The sequence below is a fragment of the Tripterygium wilfordii genome, chromosome 2 (assembly GCF_013401445.1).
Source record: "Tripterygium wilfordii isolate XIE 37 chromosome 2, ASM1340144v1, whole genome shotgun sequence".
Lineage (NCBI taxonomy): Eukaryota > Viridiplantae > Streptophyta > Magnoliopsida > Celastrales > Celastraceae > Tripterygium > Tripterygium wilfordii.
In genome coordinates, this window is record NC_052233.1 from 1,578,853 (window position 1) to 1,601,672 (window position 22,820).

General features: G+C 37.8%; 3 protein-coding genes across 5 annotated transcripts; 1 reads left to right on the plus strand and 2 right to left on the minus strand.

Annotated features, from left to right (window-relative positions):
* Positions 1 to 479: 479 nt before the first annotated feature.
* LOC120014905 (CBS domain-containing protein CBSX2, chloroplastic-like) lies at positions 480 to 5,860 on the minus strand. The gene is made up of 8 exons (XM_038867024.1): positions 5,426 to 5,860; positions 5,254 to 5,341; positions 5,111 to 5,175; positions 3,839 to 3,887; positions 2,638 to 2,690; positions 1,457 to 1,572; positions 1,004 to 1,061; positions 480 to 906 (listed from the first exon to the last, which is right to left on the minus strand). The coding sequence occupies exons 1-8, from the start codon at positions 5,615 to 5,617 to the stop codon at positions 832 to 834; spliced, it is 696 nt and encodes a 231-aa protein (XP_038722952.1). The 5' UTR covers positions 5,618 to 5,860; the 3' UTR covers positions 480 to 831.
* A 1,484-nt stretch (positions 5,861 to 7,344) lies between these two features.
* On the plus strand, positions 7,345 to 12,244 carry LOC120016780 (polyadenylate-binding protein 2-like). 2 transcript variants are annotated; one of them, XM_038869698.1, is made up of 9 exons: positions 7,345 to 7,898; positions 8,836 to 8,954; positions 9,049 to 9,699; positions 9,811 to 9,888; positions 9,985 to 10,074; positions 10,410 to 10,544; positions 10,742 to 10,906; positions 10,983 to 11,186; positions 11,736 to 12,244. In XM_038869698.1, the coding sequence occupies exons 1-9, from the start codon at positions 7,664 to 7,666 to the stop codon at positions 11,976 to 11,978; spliced, it is 1,920 nt and encodes a 639-aa protein (XP_038725626.1). In that variant the 5' UTR covers positions 7,345 to 7,663; the 3' UTR covers positions 11,979 to 12,244. The 2 variants fall into 2 exon arrangements, with proteins under 2 accessions (XP_038725626.1, XP_038725631.1); XM_038869703.1 differs by having other exon boundaries at positions 7,346 to 7,898; positions 10,986 to 11,186.
* A 94-nt stretch (positions 12,245 to 12,338) lies between these two features.
* On the minus strand, positions 12,339 to 18,827 carry LOC120016762 (probable E3 ubiquitin ligase SUD1). 2 transcript variants are annotated; one of them, XM_038869688.1, is made up of 9 exons: positions 18,450 to 18,827; positions 16,890 to 17,564; positions 15,574 to 16,341; positions 15,259 to 15,470; positions 14,880 to 15,164; positions 14,238 to 14,395; positions 13,970 to 14,133; positions 13,712 to 13,858; positions 12,339 to 13,123 (listed from the first exon to the last, which is right to left on the minus strand). In XM_038869688.1, exons 1-9 carry the CDS (start codon positions 18,684 to 18,686, stop codon positions 12,620 to 12,622), a joined length of 3,150 nt encoding a protein of 1,049 aa, XP_038725616.1. In that variant the 5' UTR covers positions 18,687 to 18,827; the 3' UTR covers positions 12,339 to 12,619. The 2 variants fall into 2 exon arrangements, with proteins under 2 accessions (XP_038725616.1, XP_038725608.1); XM_038869680.1 differs by having other exon boundaries at positions 14,238 to 14,398.
* Positions 18,828 to 22,820: the final 3,993 nt, after the last annotated feature.

Here is a 22,820-nt window from a genome sequence, read left to right on the forward strand (position 1 = left end):
AAACAAATCAAGTAAAGGTTTATTATTCCTCGTCTCCAAATATCCAAATTTTGATTCCCAACACCCCATAAAGAGTTTGTACAGTACAGGTAAGTCCAAAAAGAAATTCAATCCATGGTTCAAAAGTCAAAACAAAGCCGACAAAGTTGGCACGTGATACACATACACATATACTGTTTGTTGCCACTGATACTATCATTTGTCGGCTAATGAGTTGGGCTTCTATATTTTTAAATAATACTCAAGAAGATTGTCAAAATCCCGATCTAGATCGTAAGATCGTCAAAATCCCAATCTTATGATCCTAAAAATAAGCAAAACGATTCATGAACTCCAGAGATCTCACATAATGCACATGAAATCCGATGCATACAATAGCTAAGGGCCACCAATTGCTATAATCCCTTATCATTACTGAAGAACTATACCATTTGATCACACTCTTATTCAAAAAAGAAATCTAATTTGCTCATCCCTCATCGTCATAATGGTTTGAATCAACAACAATAATTGGCCATTAGTTTTAAGTAATTATATCAAGTACTTGTCATTAAATGCCCTTGGGCCACATTAACACACACTACTGGAATCCAAAAAAGCTTCACAAAAAGAATCATCATCTACAATACATAACCTATAGAACACTAAATGAATCATCGTCTATTTACCAAAGCTATATTTACTATTTCAAATTCAAGCTTACCCCAATATCATCCTGGGTTCTCTAAGCAAGATATTCATTCACCGCTCCGCTCTAAACTTTTGTATCTCGTAGAAAGAATTGCTGCATCAATCTGGCTGTGGTATTTGAACTTTGGTGAACACTTCAATCTATGTTGACATTTCAGCAGCACGTTTTATTTGCAGGGCAGCTCTGACGACATTTCCCCTGGTAATGATTCCGACCTTCAAAAGTGACGAGTAATTAGTAGAGACCACAACATGATATACTGACCGCCAAAAAGTAGTAGGCTTTGCAGAGGAATTATATATTTAGACATACCAGCTTGCCATTATCATCTATCACTGGCAGTCTTCGATATTTTGTTTCTAGCAGCAACCTAACATGGGAAAGGTTTGAAGTTAAACACTTGATGTTTCCATTTTCGAATGGAAAATATGACAAGGTTGTAACAGCTTAAGGAGCATCTTCTAGCACAGTTCAAGCATGAATTCAATTTTCATAGGCTATATTGCAGAGGATTGTTGGCCCAACAAACTCATTAAGAACATTCAGTTCCATGGAAAAACTTAAAAGAAATTCAAGAAAAAATGGAACTATGCTTATTGATAATAGTCTGTTGCCCTAGCATGAAAAATTCCTGTAAACATAGTAAGCCTCTATAAAAGTAAAAAATAGAGCAATCATGACAGCCAATTAACAACAAAAACCCTGAAATAGTTTGCGGATAATTGGATATGATTGCTAAATAACATGAGAGACAAAAATCAGTACCTAGCAGCATCTTCCAAATTGGAAGTTTCGTGAACGACAAGCGGAGCAGATGTCATCAAGTCACCAACAACTTTACCATTAGTCTTACTGAGCAGTTTCTGGATCTGATTGAATGTCTGCCGCATGTAATCATTATTTAGAGGCAAATATTGTTGAGGCATGTATATTTTATAGCTAGGGCCCTTTGGCCAAATTTCCCTGCTTCAGATTCTATGCAAAATATTATGTTACTCTTTAGTAGGCTCTCATCCAGCATAAACCTTTTCTTTCTGAAAATACAAAATTTCAATATACTTTCCAAAAAGGAAATCAAGCAAAGAAAACTAAGTAGCATGCATAGTGTTATTCTATAAATAAGGTTGCCAGTGGGCTTATGAAAAGGACTGAACACAGACATGATTTATTTATGCTATTCTAGTAAGGCAGAAGATCTCCACAAGTGAGAATTCCACAGGCTGAGTAGGACAGAGAACATCGTCTTAATCATACTTCTCCAAAATCACACTGAAACTTACGGCCTTACATCAATAAGCATAGTGGATGGTAAATTATATGAGTTAACAAGATTCATACACGATGCAAATGGTTTACTCATAGCAGAGTGTTGGTCCAGGTCACGGCTCAACTAGTCTAAATAATCATGGCAAGAAGGCTGCAAACAACAGAAGCAATGGGGAAAGAGAAGAGACGAGGTGAGAAGAATTCAATGAAGGATTTCAACCACAATAAGCAGGTGGGATTGATCCTCAACAGAAATGATAACAGAAAAATGGTTGACCAATTTCTTCTTTGGCATGAGAGACAAAAAGTAATTTCAGTGAAAACATTCTTCCGAATATAGTGGACTTAGTTTCCAGTGGATAATTGTAGAAGGGTGACACACTGACACCCCTTCATGCCCTAGTAAATATAATTCTTTTTCCATTCAAGAATAGCAACTTGCTACCCTCAATCATAGCCATAATTATAATAGGAAGGATCTATCAACAAGGTTGGCAGAAGACCGTGGGCACCCTGAATGTAGGTCTACATACAACGAGTCCATGGATGATTCCAAATTTCAAGTACCATCAAAGAAACAAAGTAAGCAGAAATATAGTTCTGTCACAATATTGACACAACACAAGAAGAGAAAAAGAGGCAATGCTCTTTAACACAAAATCAAGAACTGAAATACATACTTTCCAAGAACTGTTGACATCAGGGAACATGTTCATGTCATTTTGACTGCCACCTAACAGAAAAAAGAGAGAGAAAAACAAAGCGTCACTCCAGAAAATAAAATTCCAGATAGGACTAAACAGAAACCGAGAAAATCACCGAGCAAGTCAAAAAAGGAGGACTAACCGCAGGTTGGTAAAGCAGACTAAACACTTAAAAAACACTTTAAACTTGAACAAAACCTGCTTGAGTCACCGCATTACGCTAGGTACATCCGATTCACCTCATTCTATGACTTCTATTAAATAACTTCGTTTAACTGAAGCAGTTTAACCAAAGTTAATGGAAAGTCCATTCTGGAAATTTACCATCTTATTTGTGATATTTATGAACTTAAGAGCTTACTAATGTTGTTCAAGGATCCACCAATCCCAGGATATTGTGATATTTGATGAAGCAAAATTATAATATGAAGCACATATAGCACCCGTGTTGAGTAAAACAAATAAACATCTTCACTAATTAATACTAAAGAATCATTACTATTTTGATAGACGGAAGGAATAAATATAATTCCGTTTCCTTTTGTCACAAAGCAATAAAAGAATATGCCCAAATTGAATCCTTCATTCACTCACTTACCATTCTTGTAACCACTCCTCCATGTCAAATATGTTTGAATTTCCGAAAGCGGTACACACATGCAGAAAAGAGACCATACTTTTAGGAGCCCGTAAATAGGGAACCTTCACACTCACACATTCAATTTAAGACACAAAATGTTAATCACCAAGCCACGCAAGCAAAAATAGAGATGGGTTTGGAAGCTATGAGTGATCTATGTGGTCTGTCTAACAACTAACTTGTAATAGCACGGGCAATCTGTTATTAGTGAAATCAAAATGAATGACCCTGTCCGTTAGAAGAATAATTATTTCATCTCCAACCTTCCACATGTTCCAATGAGAATTTCTAATGAAACATTACATTTGAAACATTGAGATGCTCATCAAGTCTTATCTTCTAATAAATGTGACCTCATAGTTCTCACCAACTTGATAATTTCTGAAAATGAAAAGATAAGAGGACCTAAAAAAAGGTGAATCATGAGACAAACATCAGAAGTTTCTGAATGGCAAAAATGTCACATCAAAACAATAGGCCAACCAGATGTATTTTGTTGCAAGTCACTCAAATTTGGCTTCATAAAACCCCTAATACCTGATATAGAGTCGAGAGCTAATAAATCATAATCTGAAACAACACCAACCTGCAGCAAATAAATGGATGAAGTATTGAAGTCAATGGTTGACAAAAATAGTATTTCTAATAAGTTCCAATTTTAACTAACTGTAGAGACTGCAAGATATGGACTTGAAAACTAATTAATAAAGTTTGCTTTATCTATTTCAGGAAAGTACCCATATGCCTCATTTTGCAACTAAAAAACAAACGTGAAGGAAAAAGAACAAAATAAAATTTTCTTCCCACATGTATAGTGAGTCAACCTGTATCATAGTTTTTGACATGTTATTGTATTTCACAACAACGTTCACCTCGATCCCGATAAAATCATATCTAATCCTCAGCATTCAACATCTTTCTTTCAACTCCTCTTCCTCCAAGGTAAAGACTTGGAGCTATAATAAATGCAGTTCTATTAGTTCAACAATCAAAGGTCAACCTTAGCATTCCAACTAGAATGCCGAGAAACGACAAACTTATAGCCTCGAAGCTAACTTGGTTACCCTTTACCCTCAAGTGACAGGATCAGAAGCTTATACAACATAATATTAAGATGCGAGCCCTTTAGCTGCATGCTAACTATATAACCTGTACACCTGGGTGACATGTTCTTGCAAGTTGTAAGTCCCAGGGTTAACAGATAACTCTCACCAACATCAATATTCAATTGATAACCATCTCAAAGATCAACTCTGTGTTTAAAATACACAAAGTGAACTGTCGATTAACAGTTTTAAAACCCATAATCACATCATCACGTTAATATTTCTCAAAGCCATGCTAGAAGTATCCCACTGCCTGGATATAGTGAACCAGTTTGTCTTTAGGATTCCCATTAAACTTGGATCTACTGATCAAACATAACCATAGGCCTTTTGGATTTCTGGATAACAGTGCTGGCAGAGCGTCTTTCTCAGCAGGATTTAACTTTCCCAGGTGGTAAATCTTTATGTGATCAAAATAACAGTTTTCCACACTTAAGTTAATTAGACATGTAATATTGTAACTCCTCCCAACTATTCGGTTGAATGTGTACTTAACAGACTGTGAGACACATAAATATTTTAACAACGGGCAGCCCACTTATCATTTCAAACAAATGTCTCTCCGGCAACATAAAATGCTTAGAGTTTGCTATAACTTATAACATGTGTTGACAGTTGAGACATCAATTGCTACAGAAACACAATTCATAATGAAGATGATAAAATATTAAAAGGAAAAAAAAATCGTAGTTAGGGAAATTACCAAGTTCCAGTCCTCATCAATCACAGGAAATCCGGTTATCCTCTTCTCCACTAGAGCCTCCAATGCTGTAGAGATCATTTTTAGTAATAAAACTCATTAATAAACTATTTATTGCAGTAGAGAATTTGAAATCATAACAATACCTTCATCAACAGTTGTTGTGGGTTTCACTACGTGCAAATCATGCCTCTTTGTCATGAAATCGCCAACCTTGTATGTTCCATTTTCTGACTGAAGATTAGCAAAACTAAATCATTTCAGCAACGAAAACAGAGAGAGAAAAAAAAAAGGCCCAGAATGTGAGATGAGTTTTACCGGCACGGAATCCGTGACGAGAGGTTCCGAAGGCAACAGAGCAGAGCAGCGGCGTCCAGAACGACGGGAGAGCAAGCAACGACGTGGTACTGGGAAGGGCAAGTTTTGGCATCCTAACCGAGGATCTAACAAGGACTTGGGCCCAGTGAGTCGCGCGAGGAAACAACAATTGGTTAACGAAAGCGAGCCCATATGTGGAGACAGAGACACAAGTGCCGTACGTTTTGAGTTCGATTTGCTTCTTCGCCTGCAAGGCTTTCGATCGACGATGAGAATGTACAGAGACGAAATACTATCTGCTGAGTCTGGATTCCGTAAACCTGTTGAACAGAACTACAGAAGATGTTGATGTCTGTGCAGTTGATCCGCGTGAGGAGAAGTTGAAAACGTAAAGTGGTCGGTCGGTGTTAAGTGTGACCTTTCTACATCTCACTCACGTTTCTGTGTATACGTAAATTGCAAATTAATTTAACATGCTAAACCTAAGTTTTTCACTTGATTTGAAATATGATATGAAAAATAGTGACACTCACTTGTCATTCAATTCATCCACATTCTTAAAATGCTGTTCGCACTTTAATTGAATTCCGCTATGATTATAATCAGGGCCAAAGCCAGCGTATAATACGAGGGAGTTATACTAACGAGAGAGGTGATTTGGTTCATAATTGATTGAGTTAGACATATGTGTGTCTAAAGTTTGATTCCAATTACAAACATATTTCTATGTGGACACATGATTTTATGTCAGATGGGTAAAACTAAGGTGGGGTCTGAGGGCAAAGTCCTTGAATTTTTTAAAATTATCTACTAGTTATACATTTGAAAAGTAAGAAAAATAACATTAAAATCAAAAGTTTATAAAATATGATGAGTAATAATCATCATATGTCTTTTTGTTTCAACCATTTTAACTTGATTTTTTAATAATAAGGGGTCTAAATTGAAAATTGAGGAGAGTCTTTATGTAATTTACTATATGTAAGTCATTATAATCAAGTAATTATTTTCATATACATGTTTATAGAACCTACATATAACTACTATACAAATTATATAATTTTTTTTCTTTATTTTTATTTTTCAATAAGAAGTTCTCTTATTGACTATGTATAAATATTTAAAATGTTTCATTTTTTAAATATTGTATATAAATCATTTTATTCCATTAGAGGTGATTGAATAAATTTAATGGTTTAAAAAATCTTTGAAGTTAAAAAAGTAGGGATTTAAAAATCCTACATTTCTGAGTCTATATTACTAAGTTGGAAAATTATTGTTGACATATATGACATTAGAAGTATGAATTTTTTTCTAACAAGGAACTCATCCAAGACACTCTAATAAAATTAGTATTATATATATTTAAAATCTATGTCGCGGTTGTCGTGTTCGTATTATTTTGACCATGATTTAAATTAATGTTTGAATTTTATATAATAGAGGGATGAAAATTTTTGAGAGGAAAATGAAGTTAGCAAATGCGACCGAAATCTTTTGAGTCAATGACTTGCTTCACTTTCATTCATGGTTTATTTTCCAAAGTTGTAGCATTAAATTCTATTGACAATTTGTTTTGACAAAAATATTTTCAATTGTGTATTTTTTATTTCAAGAAAAAATGTGTATTTTCAATTATGGTTTAAATATTCTCTCTCTTTTTTTTTGCCCTTTTCCTGGCAACAAGAAAAAAGAGCTACAGAAAAAGGGCTTTGCGAGAGCCCGAAAAGCCCAAAAGAACTGATTTAAAAAAGGTAGCCCAAAAGACGATAAATAGCGGCCCATTGGGCAAGGCCCAAGCATTTTGCTGTCTGAAAACATCGGAGAATCTCCAACAATAAACGTCCTGTGGGCCCCCACTATCCCCCAAATCCAACCGTCCATATTGGTTTACTCCAACCTTCCTCTATATCGGCCTTGCAGCCCTCAAACCACATTCCTCCTCCTCTTTTCATCTGCAGTTTAGTCTGCAATCTGCATATCATGGGCCGCTGCTCTCTCCGCCTGTAGCCGAAATCCCCTTCATCTCCTCCACCTTCCCTCTCCTCTCTCATCTTAAAATTTGAAAGAAAGAAACCACCATAATCTCTCTTTCTTTGCGTCGTTCGTTTTGGTTACTTCAGCACTCAGTTTATCTATTCTATCCCCTAGGGTTTTCTGTAGAATAAGAAGAGGAGAGGGAAGATAAAAAAGAAAAAAAAAAGCGAAAACTTGAAAAACAAAAGAGGGTTTATAGAGATGGCGCAGGTACAGCAACAGGGTACGGATGCCGCTGCGAACGCTGGTGGTGGGGCCAATCAGATGGTCACGACGTCGCTTTACGTTGGTGATTTGGACCATAACTTTACCGATTCGCAACTCTACGATCTGTTCAACCAGGTCGGCCAGGTGGTCTCGGTTAGGGTTTGCAGGGACTTGACGACCCGAAAGTCCATGGGTTATGGTTATGTCAACTACAGCAACGCTCAAGATGGTAAGTCACTGCATTGGTTTCTTCCTTTGTTGTTGTTGTTGTGGTTAATTTTTTTACATGTGTTTGCTTTCTTCCCTCAGTGGTTTGGTGGGTTGGTACTGTTGTAGTGAAACTTTATTTCAAATAAATTAATAAGACTGAAGTTTGAATTTTTATAACCTTCATTGGGGTTCTGTATGTAGTCTTTGGTGCAAAGAATGAGTGGCTAGGAAACCAGAGATAAATAACAGAATTTGAATGTGCCTTTGTTGTCCTACCTTTGTCGGTGACAATCGTGTCCAGATGAAACAAATTCTATGAGAAAATCAATGGGAATCCACTACATGTATTAGTTTTGGCCATCCATTTCTATCTAATATCATACCTTCATCAAGTCTTGTATTTTTAGGTCTTCCTCTTCGTTTCCTAATTTTTTGATAACATCCAATTGGGCCGTCAATGTCAGCTTTGAGTAAAATGTTTTGGTAGGGTCAATTATTTAATTATGTTGATCCTGACTTAGCTCCCTAAGTTTTGGTTTGCATTGTAAATCCCCTCACCTCGTATGGGCCACCATATTATTCTTAATGTTCTTATTGTATTATTCCTAGACTGTGGGACTGTGTAATTGTTAAAGCTTCAAAGAACGGACTTTGAATTGCTTGTTTTATGATGTATTGACCGCTCTTTTGAGAGTTAGGACCTGATTAGGAGAGAGGCTCATGAGGGCTTATAGTTCTTGGTTAAGACAGTGCTGTCTAGTTCGTATGAAGCGCTATACGCATGTCCTCTCATTTCTGTTATTTGTAGAGGGCTTCTGTTGGTTTACTTGTTCCCTTTGAAGGCATCCATATATTCCAAGAGTCTCTTGCAAGAAAGGAAAATTGGTTGCTTCTTCAAGACTCTGATTACTGTAGTCTCTTTCTTCTATGGTTAATCTGTTGGTTAAATCTTACAGCTGCAAGAGCGATGGATGTGCTGAATTTCACTCCCCTCAATGGCAACCCGATAAGGGTCATGTATTCTCATCGTGACCCAAGTGTTCGCAAAAGTGGAGCTGGGAATATATTCATTAAGGTATTTAATATTTCTGTGGAAATGTGCAGTTTTATCTGTGTGAATTTATTCATTTTAAATATTTAATATGATTAACACATATTTAATTTGGCAGAACTTGGATAAGGCTATTGACCACAAAGCTCTGCGAGATACATTTTCTGCATTTGGAACCATCCTCTCCTGCAAGGTGGCTACAGATGCTTCTGGGCAGTCAAAAGGATATGGATTTGTCCAATTTGACAATGAGGAATCTGCGCAAAAGGCAATTGAGAAGGTGAACGGTATGCTTTTGAATGATAAGCAAGTTTATGTGGGACCCTTCCTTCGCAAACACGAAAGAGAAACAACTATTGATAAGATCAAATTCAACAATGTCTTTGTGAAGAATCTCTCAGAATCTACAACTGATGAAGATTTGAAGAAATGTTTTGGTGAATTTGGAACAATCACTAGTGCTGTGGTGATGAGAGATGGGGAAGGAAAATCGAGATGCTTTGGGTTTGTCAATTTTGAAAATGCAGATGATGCTGCAAAGGCTGTGGAGGCTCTTAATGGGAAGAAGTTTGATGATAAGGAATGGTATGTTGGGAAAGCTCAGAAGAAGTCTGAAAGAGAAACTGAATTAAAACTTAGATTTGACCAGAGTATGAAGGAAGACAAATATGAAGGGGCGAACTTGTATATTAAAAACTTAGATGATAGCATAGATGATGATAAACTGAAAGAATTGTTCTCTCAGTTTGGTTCCATAATATCATACAAGGTTTGTTAGTCTCTCAATTCTGCATCAAAGATATATGCATTAGCCTTTGAAGGTTCTTTCTAAATATATATATATATATATATATATATATCATCTTTGACATGCTATCAGGTCATGCGAGATCCAAATGGGATGAGTAAAGGATCAGGGTTCGTGGCATTTTCTACTCCTGAAGAGGCGTCTAGAGCTGTAAGTTTATTGTTTTTACAGATAGGTGGAGAGATTATCATGACGATATTACTACTCTGCAATTGCATGTAACAATAATTGTATTTTTCTGGATAGATGTTGGAGATGAATGGCAAAATGGTCATTAACAAACCTCTTTTTGTTGCACTTGCTCAACGAAAGGAAGATAGAAGAATGAAAATGCAGGTACATATTTTTCTGGAATGGTTATTGAGCCTTTAGTTACTTGTTGGTTTCCTATCAACAGGATGTTAACAATATATATACTTTGATGTCATTGTATTAATTGCTGTCATGTGAAATATCGTAATGCCTTTTATAATGAGCTGTTTGCCACAATATGACAAACATTTTAGACACATTTTGTGTAATATCTATTTTGATCTGATTGGTGGCGTAGTTCACAATTTTTAACTTGATTCAGTGATGGGCCACTTTGATGTTACCCTTTGACATGGTTTTGGCATACTTAGAAGTATAATTCATGTGGTTCACATGATGGACTTCTGTGTCTTCTACAGGCTCAGTTTTCTCACATGCAGCCTGCTATGGCAGCTTCAGTTGCTCCTCGTATACCGATGTTCCCTGCTGGCAGTCCAGGTCTTGGACAGCAACTATTTTATGGGCAAGGCCCACCTGCTATGATACCTCCCCAGGTAATGCATGCTCTGATTTGTTTTGCAACGTTTTTGTTCTTGTGTATGTCTGCATCGTATATAGTTTCCTTTATTTGGGTTTAGACATTTTTTAAAATTTATTCATATTTGGAGATGCAATATGGTTCTGGCTTATAGCACCTTTTGAGTGAAAAACATTCCTAATTTTTCTCTAACGATGCCTTCATGCTTCATAGCCTGGATTTGGGTATCAGCAACAGCTTGTTCCTGGCATGAGGCCTGGTGGGGCTCCTATGCCAAATTTTTTTATGCCAATGGTTCAACAGGGGCAGCGTCCTGGTGGCAGACGAACTGGGGTTGCTCAGCAGTCCCAGCAGCCTCTCCCACTTATGCAGCAGCAGGTTTGACTCTCTTTCAATTATTCAGTGATGTTCTGTTTGCAGGTAGCTTTTTTAATCTGATGGCTTGTTTGAATGACAGATGCTTCCCAGGGGTCGCATGAATCATTACCCACCTGGGCGTGGTTTGTCTGATGTTCCCATGCCTGGCGTTGCTGGAAGCATGGTTTCTGTTCCATATGACATGGGTGGTATGCAGCTGCGTGATGCTACCCCTCAGCCGATTCCCATTGGGGCTTTGGCTAGTGCCCTTGCAAATGCGTCTCCAGATCAGCAAAGAACGGTAGGTGCCTGCAGTTATTTTTCTGCAAATACTAGGGAAAAGTAAGTGTTCTTTTCGCGATACAACTGTGAAACAACTTAATGTTTAAGAATGGGCTCTGTTGAGACAACTTAATGTTTTTGACTTTTTTTTTTTTTTTTGCAATATAACTGAGTAAGCAAACTCTGTTGGAGTACTCAAGCCAAATATATTGTCACTTGAATCTTAGAATTAAGGTGGTTTCCTTCGATATGAATAGATAATGGTAGACAAGGGAGGCACCATTGGTGCTAATGACCTGTAATTGACTTTTTTGCCCGCCTTTTGTTATCTGTTAGTTTTTTGATGCTTCGAAACAAGTTATAAATAAATAATGCATGTCATTACTTATGTGGGTAGATAAAAATACTCACACAGCCAAAAAAAAATCCATAGTTTCTCTGTTTCTTCAGTAATGGCGGAATGGAGATGGGAAAAACTACAATGGCCGTTCCTTTTGAGTAATATTTATGTTTTGAATTCATGATGTTTGGATTAATAATTTAATCATTGCTTGATGATTATCTCTAGATGCTCGGTGAGAGCCTTTACCCACTTGTGGAACAGCTGGAGACTGATGCGGCAGCTAAGGTTACAGGAATGCTTCTTGAGATGGATCAGACCGAGGTTTTGCATTTGCTTGAGTCGCCAGAAGCTCTCAAGGCAAAGGTTGCTGAGGCAATGGTCGTTTTAAGGAACGTTGCTCAGCACCAGCAAGCAGGCAGTGCAGCTGATCAATTGAGCTCGCTGTCATTGAATGACCTTGTCTCTTAAAGTTATTCTACCATTTCTTTTTGAAATGGTTTGATACAAGCTTAACTTTTGTTGGTTGGGTGGAAAGATAGTCACTGGTGTTACTTATTTCCATTTTATTTTGTGGCTGTTTTATCCCAGTCACTCCTTTTGAGAGGTTGGAGGAGCTTAATAATGGCTGTTTCTGTGTTATTCTGGTAACAGAACCAGTGGCTTTTGTAGCTGAAAACTTCTATAATCTACAGTGATGTTGCTGACAGTCTGGGCTAAACAGAGGATTCATTTGAGGATGAATGTTTTCTCTTTCATTTTTGTATTTGCACAGAAAGCCTTCAATTTTCCTACCTGAGAAAACCAATGTTCATAATCTTACGTCCAGGCAAAGGAAAATGTAGTTATGGCCTCATTCAAACAATCTGATGCAACATAAATCAAAATATTCATATGATTCTATTTTCAAAAAGAAAAAAAAAAACAGAAGTGACTTTTTTTCCCCTAATTACTGAGTAAACATATACTATATGCACAATACATGGAACCTAAGATTATGAGCACATTGCCTATGGCCTTCACAGTTCATCTGGATCCTACGCAAACGCATCAAACATTTGAAATGTAGCGTTAATTAGAGTTGAGACCTCATATGAATCTGCCACATAAAATTATGCATCTTGCCGAGTAGCATGTCTTAGCCTCAATCCTACATCAGCTTCGCGCTCATCTAGAATTAAAGCATCACTACCCAAACGAGAACTCTGCGCTTCAGATGAAGTTCCTACATTTCCCTTCTCACGTCTATCTTCCCCAAAATTATGAAGCTGACGACCAATTAGATAGCGGTCATCACGTATGGAGTTGTGAAGGTTGGTGAACCAGACATGAAATCTCTTGGCACAAAAGCACAGCACACTGAAGCACAGACATCCAAGCCATGCAAATCTGTACACCGCTGAATTCACTACCAATGGGTAACCAAGCACAGGAAACACCCCCCTAGCGAGTACATATGGCACACACAAGGCTGTAAGAAGCTTTATGATTATAGGCAACACAATCTCCTGCAAAACCCAAAGACCTCGCAGCCTGGAGAAACCGTCTTCTCTAACCCTTTCAAATTTCATCCGCCAGCTTTCATCTGCCAATGGCATCATGCGGTCCAACATAACCTGCTCAAGCATAAAAAGAACCTGATAAAAATAATAGCACCACAACTTTTTCTCCTTATTTCCGATCCTTACGCTACAATTCCATCTTATCCATAACACAAAAAAGGTTAGCACCATAGCAGCACAATGTGACAGCCCAAACACAAAAACAGAAGACAAGCAGCAGCAGCACAAAGCTTTCATTGTGTTTTAGAATTAACCAGTTCCCAAAAATGGCTCTTTTGTAAATGTTTCATGCTTTCCTCCCAAATTTATCTGGAGCACAAGAAATCAATTTTATAAACACTTGTCAACAGCAACTAATGCTAATAAACATTTTCATCATCCATAGGGCAAGTCATCAATGTTGCTAAAGTCATCCCAAAATTCCTCATAGTTGCATTCAAGCTCTAGTTGTTTTATTCCCGTAACTACAACAGCAGAGCAGCCTATATTGCACTGTTTAAAATTCTTTTCATGTGTCCAGCTAACAAAATTTTCATTTAATATATCAATTCATACAAAAGTAGGCTGACAAAGCAATCCCAGAATTCTGCTTATCAAAAGAAGCAGTATCGACTGGACAGGCATAAAAAAGAGAGAACTCACCAATCTAGTCCATATCTTAAGAAAAATGAGCCCCACTGCCCAGTCCTGATACAGGAGGAAAACTGGGCTTTCATCTACAGGCACCCGCATTGGTACAATCACAAGAAGCTCGAAAAGAAGCCCAACCAAAACCGGAATGACCAAAATCTGTAGCACAACAATTTCGTTATTGAGGGTTAGAAATCAGCCATATACTGAAAATTAACCAGGTAGAGTAGATGAGACCTCACAAGAAATGAAAAGAATAAGGACTCATACCCATACTGCGATTAGTACAGAGCTCTTGACAACAATGCCACACCACTTCCAGATTTGGCCAACCAAAGCTGCTGCCCTCTTTGCTCTAACATGCTCGATGGTATACCTAGCTCCAGCGAGAGCAGTCCAAATAACATAGCTTCCAATGACGAAAGCATATAAATCTAAAAAAGGTGAAGAATTGAAGAAACTAGGATTCAGGCGCCAGAAATACAAAGACAACTAAAAAATAGATATCCATAAAATATAAAGTTCAATTTGAGCTTACCATTGCATCTGATGCCATGTGTGATAGGCAGGACAGGAATTGCATTGAAAAGTGCTCTACCAAGAGATATCGGTACAACTATCAATGAAGAATTAAAGACTAGCATTGTCATCCAAGCTACCACTAGCAAGAGGACAATACGGAGAACAAAGCTGTACCTGCTAAAAGGAAAATCAAGTGAAAAACATTAGGCGATGGAAGAAGTCTTGAATTGGCAAAAGTCCACTCACACCAACCTATAAAGAAAATAAGCCCCAACCAATGAAGCATCAGACGTTACACGGGGCAATTAAAAGAAAAACTTTAATAAGCAAGAATAGTCAAATTATAGCGACTATAGACATCAGCAAAAAGGGCGTCTTTAGTTCAACTGCACTCTTCTGACAGAATAAAATAAAATAACAAATAAAATACAACTTCTATCTCCACTGGAAAGGGCCCCTTTCTTTTTTTTTGCCCTCTAGCCATCTACGATGAAATCATAAAATTCTTTAGGGGCCCCTAGCAATTCATTGGCCCAAGTACAGACAAAAAGACAAACTTCATAAGTAGAAAGAACATACACAAAAACTTGTTCCTTTTTTATGATCTGATATAAGTCAGATCCAGTCCAAATATTAGTATTATATCTATGTAACTTACTCTGAATCAGATTGCTCATCACCATCGTACTCTTCTGTGACATTAGAATCTTCTGATGCAAGAATGCCTCTGTTTGGATCACCATTCCCATTCTCCTGAGCACCATTGTCTTCACGTGCGGGAAGTAAGAAATCTGTCAAACCTAGTGCCCAGCCAACTGCTGTAAACCAGTAACGTAGAAGAGACTTGATTGTAGCCCGCAACTTGAAATGTTCAATAGCAAATGGAATACAGATCTGGAAGACAAGCATGTCAGCTGGAATCTCGGTAAACGGATCAGATACCCTGCTACAATTTTGCATCAACACATTAACAAATGAAGATGATCACCAAGATGAAAGATGAATGCATGCCGACAAAATATGAAGGTTAATCTTACGATATATCTAGTGGAAAAACTGAGGGCACCATCCGTATAGCAAGTTTGACAGGTAAAAATACCAGCATCACAATTAAACTCCCATAGACTGCGACAGACAAGAGGACCCTACGCGCATGCTTGTGCACAGGATCATCAATTAAATCACGGAAGGGATTGTAGTTTGGATCAGCTGGATCTCGAAGAAAGTAAAGAACTCCATTACGCAAAACCTGCCCACAGCAAAGGAAGAATTAGATCCTCACAAAAGACAACATTACCACAAGAAATGTGGTTTCAAACCATAACCCCATAAAATAAGATGAAGAACAATACCCCCCGAAGAAGGCTGACAAATATGCTGATCTGTAGCATGTATACAATCCCCACAACCCAATGCAGCGCACTGCTTGCTAGAGGAGAAATATAAAAGAATTGAACTCTTTGAGCCATGGTCTTCCCAAACATTCTGATAGTACAGACATCTAGCCACCATCCACACATCAAAGGAAACACACCAAGTTCAATAACCAAAAGAAAGGCAACCTTAATCATGGTCATCAAATGCTTCATTGCTGCCAAGAACTGTCTAACGAGGGATGGAGTTGTCTCTGCTATTGAAGCAATACCATAAAATCTCCCCATAGTTAAAGGCTCTCCCTTTGTGTAGCGGATTAAAGCAATAATTCCAAGGTAAAAGACGACTAACAAGAATATAAACATGTAACCAATAGCAAGCGTCGTAACATCAGAGAATCGTGATGCACCAACACTGGCCCTTTCCATTAGCTCAGCTGAAAGTGGGGAGCTAATGTTGTTTGAGACTTCATTTAATCCAGTTGCATTTACTTTCAACATTTCTGCAACTTGATCCAGCGCACCATTCTCTTGGCCATCTGATGTCACGTTTGTAACAGCAGTTAATGCATTTTTTAAGGTGATATTTGCTAAAGAGAGGGCAGTCTCGGTAAGAGGCATAACTGTTGACAGCACCGGACCGCTAGCAGTAGAAAAGATCAATGATGCATAAAAAAGTACAAGCCGTCCTAATGAGAAGGGCACGAAGATCACAACACCAAGAAATATCATATTACTCGCCAGAACCTGCATATGTAAATAATATTCAATATGTCCAAAACAAAAGATAAACATCCCATAATCATTAAATATAAAGGGAAGGACATAGGTCACACTTTAGCCTAATTCCCTGAACCAGGACTACATTTACTGGCACTTCTATATGAACAAACTCCAATGATATATAAACTTACAGCTTAAATGAAATTTTGTTGAAAAAGAAAGGCAAGAATCAGGTGATCCTACAACAAATGGCATAAAAAACTAATTAGGCGAACAAAAAAAAATTGCATCAAATTTTCTTCTTTCTTAATCTTTCTCCACCATCAACATGCTAGGTTGAAAGGCCGACAAAGATAGACTATAAAAGCATGAAGACCATCATCAACACGAAATTTCATTGACAGAAAATATAGCTTCAATATTTCAATGTTCTTGAGGATATAAATTCAACCTCTTTTTAATCTTTGGGTTGCACGTGCACCCCCGTGGTGCCTTAATAAATTTCTTCTCCAATCAAAAAAACAACAATATGAATGAAAAGTATTGCATAAGAGAAGGATGGATAGACTCACAGTAAATGCATTTTCAACTAAATGAAATACAGGACCCTGCATGCCAACAAGCTCATCAAAGGGCACATCCTCCGCTCCATCAGCGTCATCCAACCCATCAAACATTTGTTCCACATGCGCTTCAAGCCGTGCTGCCTGCATCTCCCACCGAGCAGCAACATTTTCTGCATTTCTTCGGATTACTTGGCCAGCTCCTCCAGCTTCTTCACCATTCCCATCACCTACGAAATTCCTATTTGCTTGTCCAGCAGGATGTCTTGCAGCACGAGCACCATTTCTATCCCCTTCAGCTTCTCTCTCAGCATCTTGTCCTCCGAGTTCTCGTAAATGCCTGAAGTAATCCCTCAGAGAAGTGGCCCCAAGAAAAATAAAGACGATGCTAGCAGAAAGAAAAAACCCGTGCAGACAATCAGTAAGAATAACTCTAGTGGAGATATGACTCAGGAATAATCTCCGTGCTTCACCAAAACTCCTCACAAAAGCCAGTTGCCATATCCAAAACGTTATGAAGGGTATAATCAGGAGCCAGACGGACAGTACAAAACTAAGGCGCAAAAAGAACTGCAGAACATGGCACGCTTTCATTCCCATTCCAACAACAAACTCCTGAAAGGGAAGCCTTGCTGGGGCATTCTCCGCATAAACAGGGGAGAAAGAAAATACATATTTGCAAACCTGGAAAACATATAAAAGAAATAAGTTGAAGCCTGAAGGCTACCAAAAAAATAACTTCAAAATAAGAAGTTAGAGAACAGTGACAATAGATTGAAAAGTTGTATTCAGTAGCATAAAAATTGAAATGTGAACGCAACATAGACTCAGAGCATACTAGAAAATAGAAAATGAATGAGCTTCAGACAAAGTCAGCATCTTCGTGTTAATACTTTAAGAAGATGTACCAACTCAGATCCCAAAAAGGATACACACAGATTTTCTAGAAACATAAAGTGGACTCGACAGAGCTTGGTCTGGCTTCTATCCTTATTCCTTAACAACACATATGTGCTTTGTACTAGACCTTCATCCCTACATTAAGATCCACACCCTTACTTTTGCATGAGCCTAGCAAATATCAAATGAATTTCATCTTTCCAACAGCAACAGCTTAGTTTTTATGATCTCATGGTAAACCCATGAAAACATCATTCACATAACTATTACTGCAAACAATAATCCATTCCTAGTGCGTTAAAAGGTATGAGATACATTACTCATCACTTTGTTGTGAAGAAAGTTCAATTTTTCACCAAAAAAATAAAATAAAAGATGTTGTTAGTCTACCATCGAATCAAAGAGATTAAACAAGTAAAATGTTTCAATATGCATCTTTGTCAAGACCCAATTTCTTTAGTAATGCTTCCTCATCGAAAAAAAAAAAAATTTCAGAAAAAGTCCAAATATCCTAATAAACACAATCTATACTCTCAACAATTCCCGGATAGAAAACACCAATCAAAACCACAAAAGCTTTAAACCATCATAATCTTGATCCACCCATCAATAATACAAACACAAGCAAATTAAGAGAAACGAGGGGAAGGAAAGCTTGGGGAGCCAAACCTCGCATTGGCGAGCGTTGCTGTGATTAAGCCACTGGAGCAGGCAATCCTGGTGCACAAACTTAATGCTCCCGCTGCAGGCGCAAGGGTACCTCAACGGATTATCCACATCCCCCGGGTTCCGGCAGATCCTGCAGACATCTTCGTCCTCCTCGTCAGCCGCTGCCGTTGAAGATGTCGTCCTATCCTCCTTATGCCCCAAAGCTCCCAGGGGCGACGGAGCTGGTCCTATCTCCATAGGGGATTCGGGAAGTGTCGGGTCGGTGTTGAATGGCGAGTTCAGGTGGGGTTGCAGGTATGAATCCCCTTTTCTTCGTTGATTTGCGTTCGAAGAAAGACAGATGGAGATGTGGCGGTGATGGAACCACTGGTGTTTGCTCCTTCCGGTATTATTACGTTTGTGACCTTGATAAGCTTGAGATATTTACGAAAAGGTCGGTTGCCACGCGGTTGATGATGTGGAAGGAGGCGGTTGATGTTTCACGAATTCGATAAGGCCCATTTGCAAAAATGTCTATGGGTTCAGATCGTACAAACCCACTACAATGGGAGCTTTAATCACATCCCAATATTTATTAAGACCTAATTTGATAAAACTTTTTTAATGTAGTAGATGTGTCAATAGAAATGGTGGTATTAGAAATGTTGGATAATTTTAGTAGCAGATATGTTATTTGAATGTTGCATAGTGTTTGGTTGAACTTTTGTTAGTAACATTTTTACTCTGTAGCATATTATGATAAATTACATGCAGGGATATTATGTAATTTAGTTGTAATTGAGAAATATAGCTATATTCAAACATAGAAATTAATTTATAAAATTTATATAATGAATTAAAATAAATTAAAGATACTTAATCAATTATAAATTAATAAATTAATTAAAGCTTTAATAACAATTAATTAATTTATTAATTTAACTTCGCCAGTTGTATCAACGGTAGTCTTTGATTGAGGACAAAGTCATAAGGACAAAATCGACTTTGGCCCCTGAAATGCTAGTGAAATTGTTCCATTTTGTAGCATTTCCAAAGTAGTATAAAATGCTGGAAAAATGATCTCGAAGTATGTGTCAAGAAAAGCTCATTTGGATGGCAAGTAGCATTTATACTACAAATGCTACTAAAAAATCCTTACCAAACGAGGCCTTGAAGAATATACCCATTTGTTAAGTGTATCCTATGAAAACTTTAAATTTTTATAAATACATCAAAAGTACATAAATCTGAGACATTTTATAATTGCACCCCGTAGTCAGATACGTCGACGTCTATTAGGGTGATTCTCGAATTGAAGCTTGCCGAAAACGTGAAACTCCAACTCGTAGTTATCCTAGAGTCGATATTCGAGACCAAATCGTCCAAAAATGAATTGTTTGGGATCAAACTCGTGTCATCAATTTTTGACAACGTCTTGACCGAAAAATGAGTGGAATGGAAGTGTCTTGTCATGATGAGTCCAAAGGTGGTGTCGGTTTCCTCCAACTGTGATCAGATTGTTCGGATTGGACGACTTTTATCGCTGTGGCCATAGACTTTCGAATGTGATTTTGAAGGTTACGGTGGACGAAACTCATTGGGGTTGGTCGAGTTTGGTTCGTGGTGGCTTGGGCTTCAATTTAGTGGCAGTGGTTATCAGATTGGTGCTTGGAGGACGACACTATGGTCGGCAGTGGATGCTCGTGAGGAGGAAGAAAGAGATTGTGAAGGGGTGGGGTGTAAAGAGTATAGGTCTTAAAAAAAAAGACAAAGTCAACAAAGTCAGGGTATGCTTAGCAAACTTTAGGGTGTGACTAAAAGCTCTCCCACTACAATACTCCCAATGTTTGTCCTGGGCTCGGGGAGTGTCGGGTCGGTGTTGAATGGAGTTCAGGTGGGGTTGCAGGTATGGATCCCCTTTTCTTTGTTGTGCTTATCGGTAGAGATTTGCTTTCGAAGAAAGACAGATGGAGATGTGGCGGTGATGGAACCACAGGTGTTTGCTCCTTCGGGTATTATTACGTTTATGACCTTGATAAGCTTGAGATATTTACGAAAAGGTCGGTTGCCACGTGGTTTTGATGATGTGGAAGGAGGCGGTTGATCTTTCACGAATTCGATAAGGCCCATTTGCAAAAATGTCTGTGTGTTCAGATCGTACAAACCCACTACAATGGGGAGCTTTAATCACACCCCCAATATTTACTAAGGTCTAGTTTGATAAAACTTTTTCAATGCAATAGACATGTCAATAGAAATGGTGGTAGCAGAAATGTTGAACAATTTTAGTAGTAGATATATTGTTTGAATGTTGCATAGTGTTTGGTTGAACTTTTATTGGTAACATTTTTACTGTGTAGCATATTATGATAAATTACGTGCAGGGGTATTACGTAATTTAGTTGTAATTGAGAAATATAGTTGTATCCAAACATAGAAATTAATTTATAAAATTTATATTATGAATTAAAATAAATTAAAGATACTTAGTCAATTATAAATTAATAAATTAATTAAAGTTTTAATAACAATTAATTTATTTATTAATTTAACTTCGTCGATTGTATCAACGGTATTCGCCAATTGAGGACAAAATGGACTTTGGCCCCTGAAATGCTAGTGAAATTGTTCCATTTTGTAGCATTTCCAAAGTAGTATAAAATGCTGAAAAAATGGTCTTGAAATATGTGTCAAGAAAAGCTCGTTTGGATGGCAAGTAATATAAATGTTACTAAAAAACCCTTACCAAACGGGGCCTTGAAGAATATACCCATTTGTTAAGTGTAACCTATGAAAACTCTAAACTTTTATAAATATATCAAAAGTACATAAATCTGAGACATTTTACAATTGCACCCTGTAGTCAGATATGTCGCCGTCGTTCATATCGTCGTCTATTAGGGTCATTCTCGAATTGAAGCTTGCTGAAAACGTGAAACTCCGGCTCGTAGTTATCCTAGAGTCGATATTCGAGACCAAATCGTCCAAAAATGCATTGTTTGGGATCAAACTCGGGTCGTCAATTTCTGGCAATGTCTTGACCGAAAAACGGACGACTTTTCTCGCTGTGGCCATGGACTTTCGAATGTGATTTTGACGGTTACGGTGGACGAAACTCATCGGGGTTGGTCGAGTTTAGTTTGTGGTGGCTTGGGCTTCAATTTGATGGTGGTGGTAATGGTTATCGAATTGGTGCTTGGACGGCGACGACACCATGGTCGGCAATGGATGCTCGTGAGAAAGAAGAAAGAGATTGTGGGGGGTGGGGTATAAAGAGTAGGTCTGAAAAAAAAAAGACAGAGTCAAAGCAAAGTCAACAAAGTCAGGGTATGCTTAGCAAACTTTGGGGTGTGACTAAAAGCTCTCCCACTACAATACTCCCAATGTTTGTCCTGGGCTCGGGGAGGGTTGCCACATCTATACCTCACATCACTCTGTTAGATTTTTTTGTTATTTAGATCGTTGGATACATATTTAAGAGTGTGTCGAATCACAGAGTTCCTCTATCCACTGTTGAGATATTTGAATCAACTGTCTTCTTCCCTACGAACGACCAATTGTGCTACCAACGCTCCCCCTTCCCCATTGTTGTAACAATATCTGAATTCCCAGCGATAATCCTGCCCAAGGCATCCCTTTCGACCGCCGCAATCGTCAAGATATCAACAAGAAATTCAAGGATGAGAAATCGGTCACTTGTAGGACCTAGAATAGTCATTCAATTTGGAGCAGTTATTCAAAGATTAACACCTAAAATATGATCATATTTCACCTCGAATCAATATGAACTGTTGAATGCTAAATAGATCTTACATGTGTGTTTAAAATAAATAGTTGTATTGTAAAATTACGGGCCAAATTCTTGTCCCTAACCGCTAATAGCATCTCCAAGGGAGACATTAAATGGGGTATCAAAACTCCTTACTGCCAATTTGATGTGCCAAATCACAAAAACAAGCCTCCAACGGAAAGCATCAAATTGGTGATAAAAAATGGTTCTCCACTTCTCTAGATGTAAAATTAGTTCTGAAGGAGATAGAAATAAAGAAGATGTAAATGGTGGAGGGAAAAGGACATAGAATCGTTGGTGAGAGCTATTGGAGGAACAACGACTATATCTCTCTTCCCTTTATATGCAATCGACCCTTTACGATGTTATCATCACAATCTCTTCCCTCGTTTTTGATATGAGTCGCTGTGTTTGGGTTCTCTGATCTCGTTTTGTCAAGGTTTTCTCGTTTCTAATATGGGTTTTAAATTATTAACCATTTAATTTTTATTGAATTATTTTTAATATTGGAGATGTGCCACCTATAATGGATTACTTTAAATGGGCTAATTTAAATGAGTTTGAGAAATGATTACTCATCTGATTACTTGGGTTGGAGTTGG